Source organism: Colias croceus, chromosome 21 (genome assembly GCF_905220415.1).
Source record: "Colias croceus chromosome 21, ilColCroc2.1".
NCBI lineage: Eukaryota > Metazoa > Arthropoda > Insecta > Lepidoptera > Pieridae > Colias > Colias croceus.
Window position 1 is genome coordinate 77,195 of NC_059557.1, and position 23,251 is coordinate 100,445.

At 37.5% G+C, this 23,251-nt stretch overlaps 1 protein-coding gene across 1 annotated transcript in view; it reads right to left on the minus strand.

The window, feature by feature from the left end:
* Positions 1-23,251, minus strand: part of LOC123701235 (rho GTPase-activating protein Graf-like) — a 39,543-nt gene that overhangs the window by 8,358 nt on the left and 7,934 nt on the right. Inside the window, exons 2-12 of the mRNA XM_045648638.1 lie at positions 20,354-20,511; positions 12,783-12,854; positions 12,172-12,273; positions 11,829-12,044; positions 10,805-10,879; positions 9,724-9,796; positions 9,363-9,460; positions 6,777-7,105; positions 6,169-6,347; positions 5,459-5,564; positions 4,296-4,562 (exon numbers count right to left, since the gene is read on the minus strand). Coding sequence (XP_045504594.1) covers positions 4,296-4,562; positions 5,459-5,564; positions 6,169-6,347; positions 6,777-7,105; positions 9,363-9,460; positions 9,724-9,796; positions 10,805-10,879; positions 11,829-12,044; positions 12,172-12,273; positions 12,783-12,854; positions 20,354-20,511 — 1,675 coding nt within the window. The remainder of the gene's footprint in view (positions 1-4,295; positions 4,563-5,458; positions 5,565-6,168; positions 6,348-6,776; positions 7,106-9,362; positions 9,461-9,723; positions 9,797-10,804; positions 10,880-11,828; positions 12,045-12,171; positions 12,274-12,782; positions 12,855-20,353; positions 20,512-23,251) is intronic.

Consider the following 23,251-nt stretch of genomic DNA (forward strand, 5'->3'; position numbering starts at 1 on the left):
AAAGGCAAGAAATAGTTTAGTCATTAGTGTATTTGGCGTCTTCATCACTTAGTGGTGATAATTATGAATTCGCAGATTGAACGTCACACTATCTCAAACACCAGCTCACTGGATTGTTATAATCTTGAATGCATTTCGGAACGGGATGCACAAAAAGCAGTGGACAATTACGCGCCACCTGGCCCGCGCCCCGCCCCCGCGCGCCCCGCACTCCCCGCCCCGCCCCCGCGCCCCGCACGCCCCGCCCACCCCGCGCACCGAGCACCTGTGATCATTATCCTGACAACGGCGAACGAACGAGTACTCAATGCACCGTGCAAGGCTTCCTGCAACCAGATCAGCCTTTCACTTAAATGGGCTAAGGTCGAATAAACATCGAAGGAAGGAGGAGGAATTAGTTTGCACATCCTTTTTTGTTGAATTGTTTCCTGTTCCTTATAGTCTAAGATCCCGCTATACAACGACCTTCACCGAGATGCTTATTTAATGAGACGTATTTTTTATGTTATTAAATATGCCAATAAATATATCCTATATGGGTTGCCTAACAACAAATTTCAGTCCAGAGTATTTTTAATTAATAATTTAAAATTTTTTTTTTTTTTAAACATTGCACCGGTGTGATTATTAAATAAATTTGATACCAATCGAAAGTTTGAAGCCCATAGAATATGCAAACGTTAGGTTGCCTATTTTTTTCCGGTCACAACCACGGGTTGCCAGGTGTAAACAGGTAAATCTATACTACTTAGCATTTTGCTACGGTCTGATTATTGAATCAAACTTAGATAAAATGAAAGATTATTTCATAAGGAACACGGTGGTATAGGGTTGCCTGCGAAAAATCAGTCCCGAATTACGGTTGTCGAATTTTAAATAATAAAATATCGCACAACATTACTCGTTTCATCCTCAGCAACTGTAGCACAGGAATCGACACTAGGATTCAACTGTTCGACAACCGTAATTCGGGACTGATTTTTCGCAGGCAACCCTATACCACCGTGTTCCTTATGAAATAATCTTTCATTTTATCTAAGTTTGATTCAATAATCAGACCGTAGCAAAATGCTAAGTAGTATAGATTTACCTGTTTACACCTGGCAACCCGTGGTTGTGACCGGAAAAAAATAGGCAACCTAACGTTTGCATATTCTATGGGCTTCAAACTTTCGATTGGTATCAAATTTATTTAATAATCACACCGGTGCAATGTTTAAAAAAAAAATTTAAATTATTAATTAAAAATACTCTGGACTGAAATTTGTTAGGCAACCCATATAGGATATATTTATTGGCATATTTAATAACATAAAAAATACGTCTCATTAAATAAGCATCTCGGTGAAGGTCGTTGTATAGCGGGATCCTATACTATTATATTTGCTCCGAATACGAGATATATTGAAACTTTATACGCTTTATCTCGTCAGCACACATGCGAAAGATAAATTATTATAAACCCGACATTGATTTATTTCTTACTTTCTTAAAGATATTTTTAAAATTAAATAGATCAGAATCAGAAATCAAAACATATTGTTATGTATTATATTATGATCACAAATGACGCGGGTGTGTGTACCCGACACACACCCGCGTCAATATTTGAGATTTATTTGTACTCTATATAAAGTTAATTTGTAAAACAGTCATAGAAATATCATTTTCCAGATCTTATCTTTATTACGATGCAGCTTTTTCCCAATTTTGATCATGATATAATAATGAAAATGACCGCGGATAGATTTTGGAATATCACTTTGCTATTTGTTTGTTTTCACAAGGAAGGTTCTTTTACGGAGAGTATAATATTAAACATTGCGAGGAAAATAGTAATAACAGCACTTTTTATCAATCAAACCGCCAGGTGAAAAAAAGCAATGGCTAGAAAAATAAATAACAAACTGATAAAAAAAAATCTACCCGGTTAGCTGGAGCCGTTAATTTCGTAATAGAACATTCATGTAAATTTTGTCACAACTGAATGCGTAAACTTAACCCGACAGGTAATTTTTATAATTTATCGAAATTTACTGATGAGGATTTTTTACGACCAGTTTACTGAATGTGATATACAGGGTGGAAGGTTAAGATGGGGCATGAAGGGCAGGTACCTTAACCGTTGTAGCTACATGAAAACGTTCTTAGGAGACTATCCTTAAATTCTTGAGAAATTTTAATCTGCATTCACAGATTTTTGAAAAAATGTACGGTCAGCAAGGAAATCGGTAGTTTTCAAAAAAAATTTTTTTGATGCCAATCGATCCAGTTTCTCATGGGGATCAAAACACTCTAAAAGACCAACTGAGGTATGAGTACTAGAAAAGTCAGAAATCGCGAAAAACTATTTTCATTCATGAACAAGTAAAAAGACAAAGGCACAGCAGCATAACATGGCAGCGACGCAAAGGTAAGGTAAGGTCCAATCAAGTGGTATTGGTACAGATTTACGAAGGCACCCTGAACTCCGAAATCTACAACAACACCATTTTGAAAAAACTTGAGGATGTATTATACGATTTACCATTGTCAGAATTGCGAAAAATTTATTTTCAACAAGATGGTACTCCACCTCACAACAGTCGTCAAACGCGCTCATACCTAAATGAACAATTTGGGGCACAATGGATTGGCACACATGGTCCCATCCGGCCACTCTGGCCGCCCCGTAGCCCCAACTTGACACCTCTAGATTTTTTCATCTGGGGCTATGTAAAGAATGAAATTTATAAAAGATCATACAACAATGCTCAAGAACTAAAAGATTCACTTTCTGCAATACTTTACGGAATTCACCCAAATAAGTTGTCGGCTGCTACGTGCTCAGTAGTAAAACGAACAAACCTATGTTTACGTCAAAACGGTGACCACTTTGAGCATCTCATATCATAAATTTTCTGTAAATTATTTCAGAAATTCTGGAATTATCACCACTTTAAATGTTGCTTTTTGTTATTATTTTGTTATTTCTTATTTTCTTTGACAACCGTTTAATTAAATTAATGTTTCTTCTTATTATCAGTATGTGTTTTAATAATCAGAAACAAAATATATTGAAGCCTGAAAATCTCTTTGGAGTTTTCTATTAGCGCATCTTTGTTGAATCACTTATTTTCTTAGTGAATGTGTGGAAATAGTTTTTCGCGATTTCTGACTTTTCTAGTACTCATACCTCAGTTGGTCTTTTAGAGTGTTTTGATCCCCATGAGAAACTGGATCGATTGGCATCAAAAAAATTTTTTTTAAAAACTGCCGATTTCCTTGCTGACCGTACATTTTTTCAAAAATCTGTGAATGCAGATTAAAATTTCTCAAGATTTTAAGGATAGTCTCCTAAGAACGTTTTCATGTAGCTACAACGGTTAAGGTACCTGCCCTTCATGCCCCATCTTAACCTTCCACCCTGTATATAATAGTCGAAATCAAAAACTTACCTTTATCTATATACGATGACATTCACACTGCTACTAAAGATGACATTCGTTCAAAATATACATTCTGAATTGCAGGCATTGTGAAATCTATCACTTGCCAACTACAAAACTGCTGACGGACGAATATTCTTACTTTTAAATTATTACTTAATAGGAAAATGTACTTTTAAACATTCATCCTCTCCTTTAAGTATCTAATCTAAAATATTTATTAGTATGTATTACACAAAATTGCTATGTATCTGCAATTAAATATAAATAACAATGACATAAGAACGAAAATGTAAATTAATGCTCAATGATGATCTAGATACATAAAAAAAAGACGTTTGGCACTCACACTTCGTTACGGAATTTCTCGATTCGGTCCCCGCGCTCAAGGCCCGCGATAGAAGTTATGCAATAGCTTAATAAAATCGAAGGAAAGTCAAAACATTGAATATTTTTTAAAATAATACTTGGGGCGTGATCTACAATACCTAGATACCGAAGCTAAAATATAGTTTTTAGAATTTCTGTGTTTATCTGTATGTTTGTTTGCCTGTTTGTATGTCCGGGCTAAACTAAAAAAGTGCTGCATGGATTTACTACTCATTCTGGGTCTTCAGCTACGTACCTACATAACAATTTTCATTGTAATCGGTTCAGTACTATTTGTGTGAAAGAGTAACACACATTCATCCATCCATTCATCCTCACAAACTTTCGCATTTACAATATAAGTATAGGATTATATTTTGCGTCGCGTCGGTTAGGGAGTGGAAACTTTCGAAAATCCAATTCACTTCCAGATGTAATATTATGTCATTTGAAAGCACATAGACGTCGGTCGATAGGTTTTCAGCAATGTGTACTCACTGCACGGCGAGCTGGCGGTGCGCGGGGGCGGGCGGGGCGTGCGCGGGGGCGGGCGGGGCGAGCGCGGGGGCGGGCGGCGGGGCGGGCGGCGGGTGCGGCTGGAACAGCTCGCGGCAGTGCTCGATGAGCGCCTCCACCAGCACGTTGTAGAACTTGAGCTCGAGGATGGAGGCCACGGTCTCGCGCTCGGCGCGCAGCAGCGTGGGCCCGAAGCACACGGACAGGTTGCACGCGCTCATCAGGTTCGCCGAGCTCTTCGCCGCCACGCTGCGCACAACGCAACCCGTTACGTGACACGCGACCACGCTTCTTGCTCAATTCTCATGCAACTACTCTAACTCTCAACTGACTGAGGTGCCAGCTTAGGAAGTTTTTTTTAGGTTGCCTAATTACAAAATGTTCCTACATGAATGCTTCTAAATGAATCTATGTTATCAAATGAAAAAAAAAGTGATTTATTACGTGTTAATTGTTTATTATTATTCTTCCTCAAACGAGAATTTATAATTTATTAAATGATCATTTTTAATTCTATAGTAGAGCCATTTTAATAGGCAACATTTGACAGTTCAACAAAATTAAACAACGTAACCTAGTAACGACGACATAGAATAATATTTCGTTTTGTTAGAACTGCACATTTGCTGAAGTTTTTTCAATTATGATTACATATTTATAATAATAATGACCGATACAAGTAATTTTAAGACTTCATTTTACTGATAAACCATACTAAATAATTTCTGAATTGAAGAACTGACGTCGCTACAATTTTGTGTCAATAAACCTTTTTTCTTTTTAAATATCAGAGACGTTACTTTGAAAATCGAAATCTGACATCTAGAATCGAATGCATCGATTACTTGTGAATAAAAATCATCATAAATTAATAAATCCGATTGACAAATATTTCAAATCCGTATCGATTAATTCCCTTTAATCGATGTTTTTAAGCAGGTTACCTCTCTTCGAAGATAAAATTGATAGACGTCACTTGATGCCTATTAAATTGGCTCGACTGCACTAATTCTGCACACTTCATATTTCATTTCAATATATTATGTACAACCAATTTTTTATTTAATTTAAAATCTTTTAAAGTCCCTTATGTGGACAGTGCGGTGATGCGATCCAGCACAGAGCACTACGCCGTGTGTACTGACTTGCAGAGATGCGCGAGCACGATGCGCAGCATCTCGTAGTTGTCGGGCGGCAGCGCGTGCACGAGCGCGTGCAGCGCGCGCACCCGCTCGCCGCGCCGCTCCAGCTCTGCGCACACACACACACACACCGCTGCGTTATATCGCTTGTGCAGCCGATCGAATATTCAATAAAGCTTTATATATAAAAAGTACGTGTCACTTTGTTGGTTGGACTCCATAACTACTGAACCGATGTTATATTTGATTTACACCCCGAGTGGTGTGATCTAGCTTGAAAGATAGAATAGGTCTCAGTCTATAGTCGTTAATTTATTTTATTGCAAATTATTATTTGACAGTCACAATAATGATCTGTTAGCTCTAAACCATTCTTACTTCGGCGACATCGGTTGACTGGATTGAGTAAATATGTAATAGATGCAGTATTTAATAGATAATTTGAACCATTTACGCGTTTGACCGTTTATACTCGTAACTGAGACAACGTCTGCCGGGTCAGCTAGTATATTAATATAATTGAAAAAGTTATAATAGTATGCTGGGTTGAGACTATTCATATTTATATTCATAATGTGAGGCCTCGACTTTATATTAAATGTTATTCCAGGCTACGATTAATGATAAGTGAAGACTGTGTTAAGTGTCGCGATTGAATTATCGCGTGTGAAGTGTGGTGAAAGTGCATATAGATGTAATGCGGGGCGACTGACTGGCGGCGGCGAGGAACTGGTGGTGCAGGCGGCGCGTGAGCAGCGGGTCGGGCAGCGCGCGCAGGTAGGCCTTCAGCGCGCTGGCCAGCGTGCGGCTCTCGCACTGCGCGAGCGGCGCCGCGCAACCCGCACGCCCCGCCGCCACCAGCCGGGACACCTTCGACGACACGCCCGCCACCCTGCGCCAACAGACATTATTATTTAAAGCTACACAATAACTTTGTTCAATTTCTATAAATAAATAATATACATATATTCAAAATTAATAAAAAAGATTGCCAAAAAAGTGGAAGCTTAATAAGGCGGCACTTATTTTGTTCCGCTCGATCGAACCGGAGCCAACGTAAATACGTCTCCCAATACCAATAATATTGTTACGATTTGTAACTTTATTAAAATTAGGTTAAATTAAACGTTTCTCTCCGTTTGCTAAGAGACAAATGTAATAAATGTAACGTGGACATAATTTATTTTTAAATTTGAATACGATCTGTAAATTGTAATTTAATAAGGATCGATGACGACAAGAAGAAACTATAATCGTGAATATTTTTTTATTTATTCACTTCCAACCTTGAATTGACACTCCACATAGGAAATTTGATCACCTGTACAGGCCCTGCTCCTCGAGCCCCCTCGCCTCGAGCGTCGCTATGATATTCTTGACGAAGGCGAAGCCCGCGTCGTCCAGCCCCCAGGCGGGCTCTGCGGGCGGCAGGGCGGGGTGCGCGGGGTGGGGGTGCGCGGGGTGCGGCGCGGGGGGCGGCGCCGCGTCGAGCGCGCGCAGCCAGGCGGCGCGGTCCCGCTCGCTGGGCGCCTGCAGCGTGAGCGGGGCCCGCTCGCGCTCGGCGGGCACCAACTCCCAGCAGAAGCGCCGCTCGGCGAGGGCGTCCGCCGCGCGCGCGCCCGCCACGCACACGCTCTCCGCGCTGCCCGCCTGCACACAAACACACACGCAACACATCTATCATATCAATACACTATTATTATTTTCACCTTAATTCAACTTAATTTCCATCTCAGTTATCAATTTTCTTTACAGGTAGGTATGACTTAGCTGTACCGCGATACCTATGTCACTCACAAACGAACCCGCGAGCGAAATCAAGCATTTCTATGGCAAATATTTTATTCTAATATGTACCACGTATATTCCTATTACAATATTATAATGTTTATGTAAATGTTCAGTAATTTATTCGTAAAAAAGGAACAAACATCCATCCTCAAAAACTTTCGTATTTATCTTAATATATATAAATCTCGTGTCACAATGTTTGTCCTCAATGGACTCCTAAACCACTTAACCGATTATAATAAAATTCGCACACCATGTGTAGTTCGATCCAACTTGAGAGATAGGATAGGTTTTATCCCGGAAATCCCACGGGAAAGGGAACTATGCGGGGTTTTCTCTGAAAACGCGGGCGAAGCCGCGGGCGGAAAGCTAGTAACATTAATTTTTTTTTTTTTTTTTTTTTTTTTTTTTTTTTTTTTTTTTTATTGGTCTACAAAACTGGTTACAAAAATGTTTCTGATTTATTCTATTAATTATTTACTATCATGCAGTTGATTTATAACCTTCTGGATGTAGACACAGCATGCAAATTTACAAATTTTAATTGGATACCTTATCTATGTAACAATAATTATGATAACTATGTATTTATTTGATTAAATTTAATAATTTATTCCTAATTGAGACCAGAGAACCACTAAATATATCTATTTCTGATCGGATACTATTTGCATAGGTGCACATTCGAAACAGAGGTGCATGTTGACCAAGATTAGTTTTACTTAAAGGTGGCAGAAAACATAATCTGTTATGTAAACGAGTAGTGATACGCGGAATTGAGAGACAAATGCGCTCCAAGACATCAGGACAATCTGCTTCCCCATGTAGAACCTTATAAAGAAATAATATATCCGCTACTTTCCTGCGTGTATGTAAACCACTCAAGTTAAAGTACGACAGACGCTGTTCATAGGAAGTTAAAACCCTACATTTATGGTCTGAGTAACTAAGATGGTACAAAAAACGTTTCTGGACTCTTTCAATTCTATCGGAATGGACTTGGTAACTAGGGCTCCAGACAGCTGAACAATACTCTAGTATTCCACGAACGAGGGTGCTATAAATTAAAATGGTAAGTTGAGGTTGTTTCAGGAATCTCATTTGTCTCGTGACGAAGCCCGATAATTGTGAAGCTTTTTTGACAATATGATCGTAATGGATTCTAAAACTTAAAGAACTATCCATGATAACGCCTAGGTCACGGATAAAGCTCACTTCCGTGAGTGGTAAATTATTGATTTGGTAAGTAACAGGTGTTCGAATTTTCTTTCTAGAAAATGTTATGTGATAGTATTTATTAATATTTAAGCACATGTGATTATTTGTACACCATTTTTGTATATTATTAAGATCTGATTGAAGTATGTTAACATCTGTTTTATCCTTAATCGTTCTATAAACTTTTAAATCATCAGCGTACATTCTATAGTTGGATTGTATTACACGCGGGAGGTCGTTAACAAAGATTAAAAAGAAGAGAGGACCGAGATGGGAGCCCTGCGGTATTCCCGATGGAATAGTATAGGGGGTGGATTTAAAACCTCGGATTGAGACAAGCTGGGAGCGGTTGCGTAAATATGACTCGCACCATCTTAATAAGGATCCGTGTATCGCCATATTTGAGAGCTTATGTAATAGAAGATCATGATTTACTAAGTCGAACGCCTTTCTGAAATCGGTGTACACAGCATGCACCTCGAGATTCTTATCAAGAGCTTCAGCTATATCAGATACATAACCTACAAGATTTGTGTTTGTTGATTTACGGGGCAGAAACCCGTGTTGGTTTTGATCAATTTTACATTTAATGTGGGCCAAAAGTTTAGTATTTACTATGTCTTCTAGAACTTTTCCAGGTGTACTTAGAATCGAGATAGGTCGGTATTGGGCAATTTCGTTTAATGAGCCTGCTTTGTGAATCGGAGTTAAGTGTGCGAGTTTCCAAGTAGATGGGAAGAAGCTTAATTTTAATGATTCGTTAAAGATTAGAGTAAGTGGTATGTATAGGCCTTTAATAGAAATTAGAAAGATTAATGTTTTTAATATCCATCTCAAATATCAGTTTTATTTACAGGTATACATTTAATCTACCGACTACTGTAATGGACGCACGTACAGTTTTAGGATTAATTTGATTGTAGGGCAGCAGGGAGAGCGATCGTGAACTCCGCTCGTAGCTGCAATACTGTTTACTCCACGTTGTCCCGAAAGCCTCTGCAACAAGAATTCAATATGTTAATTTAAAAATCATTCAAACACAAACTATAATATAGAAACCATTTAATTGCAAAAGTAAGCTACCAAGCTGTAAATCACAACAACGGAATGTCATAAAGTAAACGGACTTATGTTACTTTACACTCTAATAAAAATCTTCGTGATTGACGTCGTAGAATTCGATAAATAATTAATCTTATAAACAGTTTAAACGTCAGTATATCCGTAAGCACATAATGTACAAAGACAAAGCGACTCACTCTTCTCCATAAGGAACAGGTACCCAGCGCGCGAGGCGCCGCCGCCGCTCTCCTCGTTGGCCTCCTCCTTGTGCTGCCAGCCAACACATTTCATTATTATATTGCATCTATCTCATTCCTTCGATTAGGAATAACAACAAGATACATAAATAAGGGCAAAAATGTGCTATGGTGCTTGGAAATCCGACTTTAATTCATACACGAATAAGGTTGAATTTAATTTTATGTTTTTTGCCGTTATACTTTAGATACGGATTGTGAAAAGTAATGTCAATCAGCTTGATTTTGTTCATAGACTCACAAACATACTCATTTTGAATTACTTTATTGATTTCGTGCACATCTGTCATAGATTAAACTAGACCGTGTCCGCACTGCGGATATTTTCTGCGCGAATAAAATCCGCGCAATTTTTATTCCGCGGTTAAAATTACACCTATACGAACTGCGGATAAAATTCCGCGTGGAATTTGTCAGTTCGATGCATTTCGCCGTACAAAACGAACGTCTAAAATGGATAACCTATCAATTTTGATTTACTTGCTACTACGGCGGCGACGTAACAGACGTATCAAAAGAAGCCATGAGCAATGGATTTACCTGTTTACAGCTTTGAGACCAATGAAAGGATTTTTTCTACATAAAATATCAAGTTTTTCAGTTATTACAGGATGAGTAAAACATCATTCGATAATTTACTACGACTCGTTGGTCCAGCTATTACCTATGAAAATACAAATTGGAGAAAAGCAGTTTCAGCACGACTGACAAGCAAAACACGCGGATTTTAGTTCGCAGTGCAAACATCATCATACTACTCCATTCTGCACATAATATCCGCGCGGAAAAAAATCGTGTGAAATCTGCAGCAAATCACAGATTTGTTACTTCTAATTAGCAAATTATTTTCCGCACGGATTTTATTCTGCCAGTGCGGATACTCTCATTGTATTCAATGTGTTACAGAATTGCGAATAAAAATACGCGCGGAAAATATCCGTCTAGTGTGGCCAAGGCCTAACTGACAGTGATGAATTAAAATCTCTTCGAGTGTAACCATTACAATAAACCAAAAACTTACAACTTGCCGCATCTCCATCATTTTCTTCATTAGTGATTCAGTCTGTTTGCTTGTTTCTTCGAAATTACTTCTCGTCTGTGAACCAATTAGTGGTAAGGTTACGTCAAGAAATAACTAAAAAAGCACACACCGTGCGCAAAACTCGCACTCATGTTTGCAATGTCAACATCTTCACATTCAAATTTTTTATTGATAAAATTTTGATAAAGTCAGGTCAGTAGCAGCAGAATGTATCCATTATTAAACATGCTGGTCCCTTATCGATGTTGGCGTGACGCACACACTCTTATAAAACCGAAACACTCACACCATGCCTTAACAAAACAGTAGCGCTTAACTAAATCGCGAATAAGGTGTTTAGCATAAAACTAACACGGTTATTGTTGGCACAGCAGAAAAACAACACAGTTAGATTCAATATTAGTGTACACTATATAAGATTGACCTACTCGGTCGGTGGAGCCCCTGTCTCACTGTGCAACCTGCGGTCAAATATTCACTTTTACTATGTTTTTTTTATTTGTTTACTAATTGCTAGTTCAGATGGTATGTATGGTTTATGAAATGGAAGATATTTATTCATTTCCATTTATATAATATAGAATAGAAACTATAGAATATTATTATTAAACGAATCATTGTAACATGCTTATTACTGATTTTATACATTTTGTGTTTGCAATTGAATTTAATGTACAGATAAAACGAATTTTATATATCCCTCGACAGAACGGAGCACAAAATGAGCATATTGATGTGACTGACAACTAAGTATTATTATGTAAATGTGTTTGGCTTTCAATAGTCATATTGGCCTCAATGCATTCTCATGTTGTGGTTTTGTAGACATTGCCGTTTTTCTATTCACTTTAACATTATTTTGACCGCAATTTTTTATGAAAACTTGCGTTTGTAAAGAGCCTAATAATGCATCAGAATAAATGAAATATGCGAGTGGAGGATGTGAGTAGGGCCGAGGGCGGGAGAGTGATGGCGGTATGTGTGTGTGTGTGCGCGCACTCACGCGCTGGATGCGCAGCTGCAGGTCGCGCACGAGCGGCTCGGCGTCGTGGTGCACGTCGTGCGCGGTGTGGTGGAAGGTCCACCAGCCGAACACGAAGCCGAGCAGCGTCTCCACCAGCTCGAACTTCTCGCGCTCCTGCACGGCCTGCAGCTGGAACACGTACTCCAGCGACGCCTGGCAGAAGTCGCGCTCCGCCATCTCCATCGCCGCGTCCGCCTGCGACCGTACCCAGTTACCGAATCGTTCAAGGAAAGCGCAAAACTAATGAGTACAACACTTCATTAGATTGTTTAATGCAACAATGATTACTTATTTACAGTTTAAGTTGTATATAAATAGGTACCTCTTGAAATACATTCTCCTGTTTTTTGGTGGACAGCGATAAGGTACGCTCCTGAATCTGGCAAAATTTGGCAGTCTTCTTGTCGAACTTCTTCTTTCCCTCCTGAAACCAATGTTACATTATTTTGAACTCGGAATAGAATATATCGTGATCATAATTTACAACTGCACCAGATTTAAAGATATTTTATTGAAAACCTTCAAATATATTGACAAGATTATTTTTCACACTCAGTCGATAATTGGCGTGTTTCAAGTGAGTTATTGTCATAGTTACCACTTTGACCTCGGGGCCGGATGAAAGATATATCTTATTCTTAGGTCACAAAAGAGTTATAATTCAATAAGATAATTCCATAATGCTAATTCACAATGCCAACTTTAAGTGAAATTAGTCATCTTAATGCGCGCTTAACCAGGCATAACTCTAACTAATAACGGTATAGAATAGAGTCGAGTGAAATTCCACAACATTTCAAGTCTAAGATTAATAATTAAGTATATTTATCATCCATATCAATAATAATTAACGACCCGAAAAACTTATCCTTAGCCAGTACTGTTCTAACTTAAAATCTATTTCCAGTCCCCAATAGGGAGAAGCATGCTAACCTTGACAGCGCCGATGTGCTCCTTGCGGAACTTCTCCAGCGGCTGGATGATCTGCTCGTTCGCTCGCCCCAGCTGCAATAGTTATTTCATTTTTATTTATAAGCTCGACAAAACATCATGGACACAGTCAATTTAATGATTATTTTCTGTACGAATACGTACGAAATAAGTAATTGAATTTTTTCGTCAGAACAAAGTACTTATGTGGTTTCATTTAGCTTTTTAATAACTCAGCTCCCGGAATCACAGACACAATAGAAAATCTATTGTGTCATGGTCAGATCGGGCCGCTCGGGGCTCAATCTGTGGCTCAATGGGTTAAGTCTATTTATGATACCAGTTATAGGAGAAAATATAGAGATAAAGGAAAAATTTACAAGACCATATAAAACGAAACATAACCCGTGTATTTTTTTTTATTTGGATGGATTTGAAGATACATGTCTGATTAAATTTAATCCACATTAAAAAAAAAATAATGTCACTTTACTAACGATGTCTTAATGTATATTTAATATATAGCTATTAATTATTATTATTCTATGTCTTACAAATCAAAGCGATTACAAATTAAGAACCAGGCCAAAACTGCTTGAACCACGTCTAATATGCATGGCGTTCCGTAAAGGAAAATCTACTGAAAATGCCGTCTCTGAGTTAGTGAACACAATAAGCTCTTCCCTAGACAGCGGGCAGGTATGTGTTGGAGTATTTCTTGATCTGAGTAAGGCCTTCGACACCGTCTCAGTTCCAATCTTGATTAGGAAATTGGAAGGTGTTGGTATAAGAGGATGTGCACTGGATTGGTTCAGAAGCTACCTTCAGGGAAGAACGCAGCGTGTGAGAATTAACTCGTACATTAGTTCGCCAGATCGCGTCACGTTTGGTGTTCCCCAAGGGAGCATTCTCGGACCGATCCTCTTCCTAATATACTTAAACGATCTCATTTCTCTCCCTCCTACCGATGCAAATATTATATGTTATGCAGACGATACTGCGATTTTATTTCATGGCCCAAGCTGGGCTGAAGTTTTTCATAAAAGCCAAAAAGGTATGTCCCAAATTATGTTGTGGCTTAATAATAATCTCCTCTCCCTCAATGCTACCAAGACGAAATTTCTATGCTTTCATAAAACCAGGGCAACAGCTCCTAAATCTCTCCCAAAATTTTTCATTCACATGTGCGGTAAATCTACTCACCACGATAGCCGTGGCAGCAGCTGTAATTGTGATCAAATTACCAGGTCAGATTCTATAAAATACCTTGGTGTTATACTGGACGAAAAACTCACCTTTAATGAGCATATTAACGCCATGTCAACTCGAACAAGACGCCTGATTTATATAATGAAAACTCTCAGAACCAAAGTCGATAAACACCAACTTATGACCATATATAAGGTATTATGTCAATCATTAATAACCTACTGCATTTCTGTATGGGGAGCCGCCTCAGCCTCGGTTATTATCAAACTAGAGAGAGCTCACCGTTCCATTTTAAAAGTTATGCTGCGAAAGCCCCCAATCTATCCTACAGTGTCTCTCTACAGGGATGCTAATGTTTTAAATGTTAGAGGACTTTATATTTTACATGCAATCATCTCAATGCACAAAAAACTCTTAAAATCTAACTTTTACTCCAATACATCGAAACGGCTATTAAGAGCACCAACCCCATTGACCAAATGTTTATTTTCCAAACGTTTTCAAAATTTTATGTTCCCATACTTGTATAACAAATTCAGTAAACTTGTTAACTTCCGGCAATACACATTACTCAATATTAAATCTAAATTGATAAGCATTCTAGTGTCCAAAGACTATAAGCAGACAGAACAGATTCTAAGAATACTTTAACTGTACAATTGTGTAACTAAGCATATAACTTTTATTATGTATTATTAGTATTATTTTAAGTGACCATACCGTACTGATGTTCAAAGTTGCATTGTATTAATGTATTATACGTGTTGGACCCTATGTGAACCTCCATTTTTATTGTATAATCGTTTTATGGCCCCGCGAGACAGGCTGTGCCTAGTGCGGGGTCCGCTGTCGTAATCTGTACTCATTTTAATAACCCTCTTTTGGCAAATAAATATAATTTTATTTATTTTTTTATTTATTTTTATTTTATCGTGTCCATAATATGAAGATAATATGTAAACAGTACAATGGACAGATTTCATTGACACATGGGTGTAAAGGCTGCTGCATTTGCATGCTGCCAGCCGCTCCGCTGACGACATCGCGTGACGCTCGCCGACTCGTTAATAAATTAGTAATCACCTACAATTCTCAGTGAAATCAGAAATGCATTCGGTAAAAATAAGCAAATATGTGTCCGTATAGATTATTTACATTTTGATTAGATTAGGTGACACTAAGGTGATTCTTATTGCTTTTTTACCCTCATTTTGTAAATTATCCAGTAATTTAATAAATCAGGTTAGTATTCGTTAATGATGGAAGTTTTTTGTTTCTATTATTTGTCAGTCAATACTTATTTTTCATTTCATTTCATTTCATTTATAAAGCGGAAGTATGAATACTGTTACTTTCGTTTCGTAAAAGACAAAATTTGAAAGTGTAATCGATCATATTGTATTACACTACAAAGAAAGGCCCTTTGTAATTTGAACCTATGCAGGCAAGGCCATATAAACAAAATTCCCCTTAGCTGCAGACCCCATGCGCCAGGGCCGCGGCCCGAACTTAATTGGAGCAATTGGTTGTAAGACGGTGAGTCACCGCCTTCGATGATACCACCGCTCCCGCTGCTACCGCGCACATCTACATACGACACCTTGTCACCTAATCTATCACTTTTACTTGTCAACGAAATGTTCACTTGTTTATTGATATGTACGCCATACATAATTGCTTATTTGCACAGTTGACAGATATGTACTACGTTATGTATCTGTATATTGTGTTATTTGTGAGCGATGTGACGGCAACGAATCAATTACAAAATTGTAGATGCTGTCATGATGCGTGATGCTGAGTGATCTGTGTCAGTAATATCATTACTACGTGTTGGCAAATTTCTGATATGAAATGTAATGTTAGCAAAATGTGAGTTTTCGCAAATCGCAGTATCGCGCTGATAGCAGCGCTGGTCGTGGCGAGGTGCGCATCCGCCGGGAGGCTGATAACAACGCATGTGACTAATCATAACAATTAGCGCCTCCTCTGCAACCCGCCACATCGAGCATTAATAAACACATTTGTACATTTGTAGCATAAGTTGTCTTTATCAATTATCCTTGTACACTTATTTTATTTGGCTTATTTACAAGCAGATTACGTTAGGAGCTATACAAGTTAGGAAGATAGGGATTGGTGCAATGTGAGCAGTTGCATAGGGGTGATGTTTGGAGAGTGGTTGAACAAGTCCTTGTGACTTGTTCGTTTCTGGTTATTTTTAAATAAGATATTTACTTCATATATTGTTAAGTTTAATATTTTTTGTTTCGATATAACAGAGACTATAATATTTTCACAGTATTGGCAGGCAGCGCAGATGCAAGTTTCTACCGAGGTATTTTGCAAGCGCAGGTTTTGTTTGACAACTATTTATAGGTATGTATAACGATACGCGAATGAATAATAAATAGTTGTAATGAATGATAATGACATTCCGTCACGCACCGCGTTGTGGACTGTATTGCAGCTCAGCATCGATACCCGCATCCATCATAATTAATAGCATAGGTATTATACCTATAGGTACTGTGCATAGAGTTTGCGTACATCATACTATAAAAACAGCATTACATATTTATACCATAGACCGCATAACGTATAGAACCGAGTTTATTGTCATTGATTACTCATATTTTTATGTAATCGAACGTGAACATGAATATGAATATCTATCCTTATTCAATAAAACAGTCTGGATATGCTTAGCGATTTAAAGATAAAATACAATTAAAGCCTAATGGTTTTGCATTTCAATCAATTTGAATTTTTGACTTATGTATATTGAACACAAAACGTGTTGTTTGTCATCAATATGAAGGTCACGCAATAAGCACGTATGTATGTGTATGTATGCCGTAGATAAGTTCAAACAAAGGACAAGGCTCTAATGAGGTCTCTCGCTAGAGTCAATAATAGAGCGAACGTGACACAGAAACAAGAACTCAGTTAATTTACAATGTACAAATACAAATGTCAAATATGTATAGGTATATTGTTATATGTACGAATTTTCCACGCTCTTTTCTAAAAAGTTCACTATGAAATTACAATGAAACGCCAATGTGATTACGAATTGTACTATTGCTTGCTCATCATACATTTACCTGGGAAGGTACACAGCACACAGCACACAGTGACAGACACACAAGCCGATAGCGTGTAAGCCGGTGACGCAAGCGCGGGGCACGTACGGCACGCGCCGCTACTTAGCCGTGTGCGCTCAATTAATGCGCCGGCCATAACGATGCTTTATTGATACTAATATAGGTTCCTATTCTCATTCAACTCGGGTACGGAGTTCAACGTAATCGGGTTTTATTTAAAGCAGTTTACACACGATACTGCCATAATGACACAGATTTAAGCTAACACATCGATCATGCCTTACGAGTAACATATCGATCATGACAACAATAAGTTTAGAATCGGGTGATCAGATTAATCAATACATAACTACATAAAATAACATAATGCAATGCAGGACTGTAAAATCGATTAGGTAGGTACCTGTATAGTATAGAGTATAGACTGTAGAGTGTAGGTATACATACGCAAAACCATAATATCCTGTAATTAACAGTCTCCTTATCCAAATACATATATTATAACGATAAGGATTCTAAATGTCTAAATACAATATCATCAACTTGTAAAATGTTCCGCAATGGCTCCAAATGAAGTAAGATTACGACGTGAGTTACGTACACCGTTATCTAATCAAGATCCGAGTTCCGAGCCTCGGGAGGATGCTGCTCTATAGTGTGAGATTACGTACTACACTTTCTAATTAAAATAAAAAAAGTTACGACCATTGAGCCAATCGTTGACATTACTTATTTACAAAGCTTTACACATGTTAGACAGATGTAGCTGATGTTGCTTTCTTTTTAACTAAAGTGGGTATTTGTAACGTCTCTTACTAGTTATTGCCTACTCTATATTGACTCAGACAATTGTTAATTATTATTTAAAAAACGTGTGGCACTCGGGGACTGCCGCGGTAAAGCTATTGCATGCTATGCCTTCAAGCCACACCTCCGCCCGTCGGAGTGGGGAGCGTGAGGTTTTTTCGTTACGGAATTTTTCGATTCGGTCCCCGCGCTCATGGCCCGCGATAGAAGCTATGCAATAGCTTAATATTATATTTCTTGTCAAATTCACTACCTATTTAAAAGTTTACATGTCGCAATCAGGTCACGTTTAAATTGAAATCGCACGTGCTCAGCTCTCGCTGACTAGCCCTTTAAAGTAGGTACATGTTTATGAAACTGTTACTGTAGCAATAAATGTGGCTCAGATAAATAAAATCCTAGGTAGTTTAAAAGCATATACGGTACTACGATAAATTTTTCGACGGTTAACAAGATTATGATATAGACAATAGTTCATGGCTACGGAGTTTTTTAAACAAGCGTTTTGCGTCAAGAGGTTACATACTACACTTATATAGAGGTTCAATAATAGTTCGGCTATAAACACTGCAAAGTAAGATAAAGCGGTGTTGAGAGACGAATAGCAGGAGCGGTGGCGCGGCGGGCCGGATGCGCGAAATAACGAGCGCGAGCAATTTGGCGCCCTAGTCCCTTTTAATTCGCGAGTTTTCCGCCTCGTAATCTATTCAATTTCCTGTTTTTACAATTAATATAATTATTAACAGAGAAGCGACACTTCTGTTATTTTTTAGATGCCCATTAATTAGTAACCTAAGCAGAATTTATAAATCGTTCGTGTTTTAAGAGTAACTATTTAACGCGTGATTTAATGAGATTACAGTTAACAGAAATATATCTAGCAGACCGGCTACCGGATTGCTGTCAATACAAACCGCAGGTGCGGCACAAGCAATTATATAGCAACTATGAAAACCAATATAGGTAAGTTTCTAGCTTTCCAATGAAGTTGTGAACACTTTCGTTTTCGGCCCTTCCATATGCGTTTGAGTTGCCACTCTGTCCTCATGCTAGCGCGAAGTATTGTGTGCTGCCATAAGCGGCGCAGAGCATTCGTATGCGCGGCGCGGCGCACGACCAGCGAAAGTGCTCCCGCCGGAAGGTCGTGGGAATCGTGCAAGGTTGCAGGGCCTTTGGCGTGAATACTTTGTCACACTTTTACAACTAAAACAAACTTTTAGAGCGAATGACCTTGTGATTGCTGACATTCCAGCGGATTTTTTTTTTATAAACTTTTTCGTAAATAAAGACCTACCAATGTAAGAGGTCAAAATATAATGGGCAATATTCTGTTAACTTTTTCCTGCATAACGAAATACTTAATTTTTCTTTTGATCAGGTAAATAACTACACGTAGTTTTCATCTTGTTTTTTGTTTGTCATTTTTAATGGTACCTATAATATTATAATACCTACCAACGTAACAATTTAATAATCTACGTAAATTGTGCCAATGCCATATTCTCGTACAAATCTCTAAAAATATAATTCGTATCAAAAAGTTGCCCATCAAAAGTATTGGAATTTGTTAATGTTTTTATGCTTTACTAATTACTAATACAAACATTATGAAAGCGAAAGTGTCTTTATGGTCAATTTGTCCTCCTTTTTACAGCATAGCCCATAACAAAGTGTAAATTATTATTATTTTTTCCAGAATAAGTTTATATTCTCATGCGAGAGAAAGAAAGTACCTAGTGTTTTTTGTTTTCTGCAAGTTGTTTGATACAGGCTTTTCTAGCGAACTAGAAACACAAATTGTTAAAGCTCTACTATTAGTATTCTGTGGCTCTAACGCAGATAACTAAACGTTGTATATTATCGCGCTTGACATTTAACTAACTTTCAGGCAAATCTCCCCTTAAATAAGTTTCGAAAGTTCGATTCAATTACTTGGCGACGTTTATAATAATCACATTTTCCCACATAAACAAATCTCATTAGTGCCGTTTCCCGCGCGGGCTCTGCGCGGGCCGGGCGCGGGCCGGGCGCGGCGGGCGGGTGCGCGCGGCTAATAATAATTGCAAGCGCCACTTTCCACCGCCGCCCGACCAGACGCTGATTGCGCTCGCTACATCGATACATTTGACCTACTATCGATAAACCTTTAATTAATCATTAATGGCTTTTATCGAAAATCATATCTATAAATGGCGAATATAAAATCATAAACGAATGTATATCTTTGAATTATCTCGAGGGTTTCCGTTCTAAACTTAAGAATAAATATACATAAATTCGAGTTGCAGTTCGAATGTTTTCATAGTTTAGCATGATTTCAACATAACTTGTCACTACAGGTACTAATAGTCAGTTGCTAACGGAGCTAATTAGTCCGGTCGTGTCCCCAATGCGTGTTGCAGAGGCACGGAGCGGTGTGTAGGGACAAGGGCAGGCGCCAGGTTCGCTCACCATCCGGTCGCGCTCGTCCTCGATGGTGCGGATGAGGTGCGCGAAGTGCTGCAGCGAGTGGCTGATGACGCGCTCGTCCTCCGTCATGGACGCGCCGATGCACGCGAACTCGAACTGCTCCATGCTGCTCGCCAGCGCCAGCTGTGCCGCGCCCAGACCTGCGACACAACATCTTATATATCTATCCTACTTCAATTTATCCTCTTCTACTAATATTTTACATAAACGTTACTTTATCGCGCCCTAACCGATAACTAGGGAAATAGAAAAATAATAAACATTAATCTAATTACAGATTTATGAGCAGTAAAGTAATTATTGCAGGTTAAGATGCATTCACCCTAGTTAATATCCATATAAGTACAATGTACTTATTTTAAAAAAATGTATGGGAAAATTCACTCATATTAAAAGAATAAGTGTGTTTGTGAGACCAGTTTTTTGTGCTTAAAAGCGATAAACTTAAATACACTTAACAACAAATTCATGCACAATTATTTGATGAAAATTTTAACATAATTTAAAATTGAATGTTTTTCATGTTTAAAATGCTGACGATAGGAATGTTTTTGTTGACATTTTCCATTCATTTGATAAAGTGCTGGTTATGCAATATGATACTAGAAGTGACTGGTTTGGGTTAAAGTTATGAATATGAATGAATTATGTACCTAGTTAGCCTATTTATTGTGAAATATTATTTATATTGTAAAATCTATAAAATCCAATATAATTTCTTTAATCTTGTTGAATTGAAGGTGTACATTCTGTATGATGTTGGTACTATCAAGTGTTTTGTAAAGTTGGGTGCAATATGTAAGCCATCAGTCAGACATAAAATGAACATTATTACAGCAAATTGTGCGTACATAAGTGTAACCTACCTTGAAGACTGATATGTTATCAGCATCTTATCAACACCTTATCGCCATAACATTTCTCAATCATAATTACAATTACGTTGAAAAAAATTAATTACATTTAAGAACCTTTTTTTTTAATACCTTCAGGATAAAAATTTTTTAATGCAATATATACTAGGAAAATTACTAAAAATTGCATTCGGTAGTAGGCTAGAGTAAAATTTTACATATTTCCTTATTATTAGTGGTTGATTTTTTACGTAGTAATTTCTTTTAACAACTCTTTTTCTTTTGTATCTTTCAAGTATTATTTTAAATACTTTTAAATTTAAATGACAAATCAATTTGACATAACACGGTAAGCTTATCATGAATAGTAAATAATACATAGCTTTATGTGGTCAATATAATCTAACATAATTATTAAAAGCCAATCCATTCATGTTGAGAGCAATAAAAATGTTTACATATTATGTAGATAATTGCTGTGTTTACTATAAATTAGCATATAATTATATAAAATATGTAACAAGTATAAATAACTTTGAACTAGTGTGTAGTATACTTATGTAGGAGCGATAAGCATTACCTAATATGAGAGATGTGTTGGTGTCAGTTATGGCCAGACGGGCAGATGTGACTCATTCTCACACAGCACACTGACAAATCTGGCTCACTCACACCACTGTGTTATAACTGTTTTATTGTGTACTCCGCTAGACTGTTCAATATTCACTTTTGCTGATGCCATTAAATAATTAATTCATGATGCAATCAATAACTTTTATGCAATTCTATGACCTTTTGCAAAAGAGACTGGTTTTACGAACTATTCTGAGAATTTAACGTAACGGCACCGGTTTCCGACTAGCCTCCTCTATCCGACCATTTTGATTTTTATTTGATAAAACGTTTAAAATACGCGCGACACTCGTGAAACTGAAGGCTTTCGATCCAATCACTTATCGTACGTCATCTGTCCAAAATTGGGTTTCAAATTTTAACCGACATCTCGTCAATCCAAGAAAAGCTAGGCGAGGGTGTAGTTTGTATTGAATTGAATGCGAAAAAAACATAAAACGGTGAAAATAAACATTTGGATTTTTACGCTAAATACTCTGGTAAGTTTGTGGTTAATTTACTTTGAACGTTTTATTAGTGTTTTAAATTATTAATTTTAAAATAAACATGCAAAGATAGCGTGTTTTTATAGGTTTTTTTGGACAAATAATTATGGACGGAATGAGGAGCTTTTCAAAATAACAACATTCCGAAATCCGACCGAATCGGTCGGTAAACGGAATTTCGCACTTTGTAAAAGAAGGTAATTATCTATTATGCATGTTGTTTTGTGGAGGTTTCGTATTAAGTTATTTATTCTAAACGCTATGCTTATATACTACACCTGTATGCGACCAATGCTAACTTGGATTATTTGTAATATACGTTTTAACTGACACTCTTTTTTGATTTTTTTGTTATTCATTTACAAAGACCGGTCTGGTTTAAAAACCCTATATTTACGTTTATGACACATAATTGCATAACTACGAAATTGTGAGATCTTTATAAGTGTACATATGAAATAGAAATGAACTAAAAATGAATATCAATTTCGGTTTAGAGGCTTTATTACGCAAATTTAGGTTTGGTCGGAATCTAGGTGCGATATATTTCCCTGTTTCCGTCCAACTGGGTTGCTTTTGCTTGCGCTGTGCTTAAGTGAAATTGCATGCGTTTATTTCAGGTCATCATCATGAGTGATAAAAAAGAGGCTGAAGTATTCTCATAAGCTGAAATAATACTTTTGGTGAAATGGATTTTAGAATTGGGCAAAGTAGTCAATGGGACATTCTAATTTAGTGTGGATGACCAGTGAGGCATTTTATGAGTTTGAGTAAATGTAATTTTAAACTACTACAGTCTAACATAGAGTTAGTTTTTGTTATTATAATAAATGCTCAAATAGTTATTATTTAAAACTAGCGGTCCGCCCCGGCTTCACCCGTGGTACTTATTTAAAATATCTCTCCAT